The following is a 3,666-nucleotide window of genomic DNA, read 5'->3' as shown; positions in this document are numbered from 1 at the left end:
GGGTGCGCCCCTTTGGGACCCGGGAGAAGAGGGACTCTCGCTCAGGACGGGCCCCTCCTTTCCCTCCTCCTGCTTCCCCACCCAGCTCCGCGCAGCCCCTCCTCTCAGACACCTGGCCTCCAGTTCCTAAATCCGACTTCCCCAGCCCTGCCCCTCCGGCCACCCCAAGCTGGGGACTAACCGGGGGCCAAGCAGCCCAGGCAAAGGCCGGGGAAGGAGGGGCGGGGGAGGGGGGCGAGGTGGGAGAGTAGGGGCGGGGCAGGCAGGTGGGGGGCGCCCAGCGGGGAGGGGAGGAGCAGGCGGAGAAGAGTCGGAGCAGGAGGCCTAGAAACGGGGTGGGCTGGCGGAGATGGAGGCGCGATGGGCTGGGGGGGTGCAATCGGAGGGCACTCACGGACACGGCTAAGGATGCCGCAGGGTCCCCAGCTAGGAACAGGGCTGGTGGAACCCCTCGACGCTGGTCCCGCCCCCCAACTCTAGTGCCGAAGCCACCCCTTCCCCTCCGCCAGCCGAGCGGTTGGCAGACGCCTGCTGTGAAGGACTTGCACCAGCAAAGCGTTGGCTGCCCGAGACAGGCTGCTGTGCGGTGGGGGGCACGGAGCGGACGCAGACCTCTTGCAAACATCTTTATTAATCTTGTATAAAAATAAGGTCCGTGGAGAGTCCCCGGATGGGGGCGGGGGGCGGGGGGCGAGGTTGCACTTTATAAGTTACCGGCCAGGCTCCCGCTGAGGCTAAGTACAGTATGGCTATTGGGGGGAGAAGGGCGCTGCGAGCAGCGTTTGGGGGGCGGGCCGGCGATACTGACCCCTGTAGCAAGATGAGAGGGCGCCTGCCCATCGGGGTGAGCCCCTGGCTGGGCCAGCGGCAGAAGGGCTGCCCGGCCCAGCCGAGCTGAGGGCCCCCTTCCTTGAGCCCCGTCTTGCCCCTCCCCATCCCCAGAGTCCATCTGTGGAAATGGGGGCTACAGCGAGAGGTCCGAGGTGACCTGCAGGGGGGGTCCCGGGGGTCTCCGGCGGGCGCTGCGGCGGCCTGTGTCCGAGCGGATGTAGGGCTGGTTCCGCAGGTCTAGCAGAGAGGAGACAGGCTCAGTTACCCTTCAGGAGTCTGTGCAGGGCACACGCCTCACCCTCCTGGGGACCAGGTGGTATACATGTGGGAAGGGGCCTGTCTATGTTTACCAGACCCCCTCAAACACATCCCAGCATGCGGGTCCCAGGAGAGGGCAGCAGCACTCATTCCCGCCCCCGCCCCCGGGCCCCCAGGGCTATGGGCAGCCCCAGGAATCGGAGGCCAGGCTGTCGGAGGTACCTGAGGGCTAGAGGGGGATCTCCTCGCCCAGGCTGGCCTCACAGAGGAGCCTGGATGTCCGCTTGCCAGTGCGGGCCGTGAAGGGCACCGTCTTGAGCACTGAGGGTTAGGGGGGAAGAGTGGGGAGAGAAAGGGAAAAGGAAAAAGACAGAAAAAGTAGCAAAGAGGCAGTGAGGCAGCCAGACCCCCAGGGTGGGAGGTGATGGAGGACAGCATAGAGGACAGACAGAGGAGGAGACAGGCCAGGCCAAGCCCTCACCTGTGATGATGTCTTCAATGGCCCCATCGCGGTCACTCTCATAGATGAGTGGCTCCTTCTGCTGCTTCCGTTTCAGCTCAGAGATGAGGTCCATCTGTGGCCTCCGAGCCTTGGGTGGGGACTGGGGGGAGGGGAAGGGCATGTAGCTCCAGCTCCAGGATCCCCTCCCCCCAACACCACCACACCCTGTTTGGTGCCCTCCTGCCCCCAGCAAGCCCCCACTGCTGGCTGGAGCAGAAGGAACCCCTTCCCATCCCAGGCTACTCACGGGGTCCATTAGTAAAAATGAGGGTGTGGAGGAGGGCCAGATCTTTGGGATGAGGACACTACGCACCCCTGCATCCCAGGGCCACGCTCAGGGGCAGCCGCCTACCTTGAGTGCTGGGGAGTCCCCTTTGCCTGGAGTTTCAGCGCCTGCCTCCTGAGCAGCCGCTTCTTTCTTCCACTGTTCCACCTCCTGCTCGGCTTTCTGAGGGGCCAAGGTTGGTCTCCATGAGCTGAGGCCTCCCTCACCGATCCCGCCCCCCAACAGAAGCAGCCTCACCCCTCCCACTGCCCACACGGAAAGGCTGCAGTACCCAGAGTGGTCCCAGCTGCCTACCAGGAACACATACCTTGTAGGCCTTGACGAAGCGACTAAAGAGGGTAAAGAACATGGAGGGGGACGTGGTCTTGGGGTTTTCTCCGAAGTATTCCACCACGGAGTCGTAGGCCTCCTGCAGACACAGCCTGTCAGCCCCATCGGTGTGGACCCCTCGAAGCCTGACCACGGCTCTGTCCCCCCATTAAGACTCTAGCGACTTCATCTCCGCTCCTCCCGGCAGGTGGCCCCTCACTCCTACTCCATCCCCCAAGGTGTCCGCTCCCGTCCAAGCCTGGGCTACTCGACCCCACCTAGGTAGCCCTGCTTACCCCCACCCCGCCCTCCCCATCTCCCCACCTGGCCGGCCCCCGCCCACCTGCGCTGTCTTGCTGTCTGCCAGCAGCTTATCCATGGTGGGGGAGTTGGCCCTCAGGAACTCCTTGAGCACCGCGCAGTCATCCTGCCGCACAAACTCCCGCTGGGTCAACTCCAGGCCTCGCTGCAGGGCGCGCACGTCCCCGAGGATGCTGTCCAGGGACACTGGGGGAGGGGGCAGTGGAGAGGCAGGGAATCAGAGAGGCAGCATTCCTGTCCGATGACACCCTGTGGTCGCCTTGTTTTCTCCCAACCCGTATCAATCTCCAGGGCTGAGCCGCTCCCCCAACCCAAGGATGGGGGTACTGCCCACCCGTACCTGAGCCCGCCTTGTCCAGGAAGTGCAGGTCACTGTGGAAGCCTGTGAGCTGTGGATACTTCTCAGCAATGACCTTCACCAGGTAGTGCAGCAGCGTCTGCTTTCGGTCAGTCGACTTCATCTCCAGCAGCTGCAATGGCCTGTTGTAAGCCACAGGCCACCAGCCCTGCCCCCCTCTCCCAGTCCAGGGGACCCCTCCCCTCAGCCCTCACCGCATCCAGACTCTGGAGCCGGAAGCCATAGGCTGCTCCACGCTTGCTGCTGTTCATGTAGTTGCCGAAGGCCAGGACAATCTAGGAAAGACGGAGAACTCAGCGGGGCCATGAGCGGAGGAAACCCCTGAAGCATAAACTGCACAAGCAAAGGGGGCACAGAGCAAGCCCCACACTCAGCCCAGTCCCGCGTGGACCCCTGAGGGCCATGACACATGGACCTGCATGTGTACATGTTTGACACATGTGCACGGCTAACACCATGGCACACCCAATTTTGTCCTCTGTTATTTCTACCCAAAACTGTGCTGCCAACCTCTCTTCCTGGGCTGTGGAGTCGCCACCTTTCTAACAGCCATTTCTACTGCTGCCCTGGACTCCACTGAGCAGATGTGGGTTCTGCCCATCACACAGTAACCCCAGGTAGGGTCTGAAGTGTGATGCTGTATGGGGGGGATGGGGGGGGCAAAAGTAGATTTACAGTTGTATCCACTTTTGAATACAATAATTAATAAATAATAATACAAGAATAGCTCAGCTGGTGTGGCTCAGTGGTTGAGTGTTGAACTATGAACCAGGAGGTCACGGTTCAATTCCTGCAAAAGCT

The 3,666-nt window shown here is 62.3% G+C and overlaps 1 protein-coding gene across 1 annotated transcript in view; it reads right to left on the bottom strand.

The window, feature by feature from the left end:
• Window positions 1–613: 613 nt before the first annotated feature.
• FMNL1 (formin like 1) overlaps window positions 614–3,666 on the bottom strand; it is a 17,089-nt gene continuing 14,036 nt past the window's right edge. Inside the window, exons 19-26 of the mRNA XM_006776914.2 lie at window positions 3,060–3,140; window positions 2,848–2,977; window positions 2,530–2,693; window positions 2,185–2,286; window positions 1,944–2,039; window positions 1,571–1,691; window positions 1,312–1,410; window positions 614–1,068 (exon numbers count right to left, since the gene is read on the bottom strand). Coding sequence (XP_006776977.1) covers window positions 1,319–1,410; window positions 1,571–1,691; window positions 1,944–2,039; window positions 2,185–2,286; window positions 2,530–2,693; window positions 2,848–2,977; window positions 3,060–3,140 — 786 coding nt within the window. The 3' untranslated portion in view covers window positions 614–1,068; window positions 1,312–1,318. The remainder of the gene's footprint in view (window positions 1,069–1,311; window positions 1,411–1,570; window positions 1,692–1,943; window positions 2,040–2,184; window positions 2,287–2,529; window positions 2,694–2,847; window positions 2,978–3,059; window positions 3,141–3,666) is intronic.

Source organism: Myotis davidii, unplaced genomic scaffold, assembly GCF_000327345.1.
Source record: "Myotis davidii unplaced genomic scaffold, ASM32734v1 scaffold109, whole genome shotgun sequence".
Taxonomy (NCBI): Eukaryota; Metazoa; Chordata; class Mammalia; order Chiroptera; family Vespertilionidae; genus Myotis; species Myotis davidii.
Note: the sequence above shows the minus strand (reverse complement) of the source record. Positions and strands in the feature narration are given on the sequence as shown.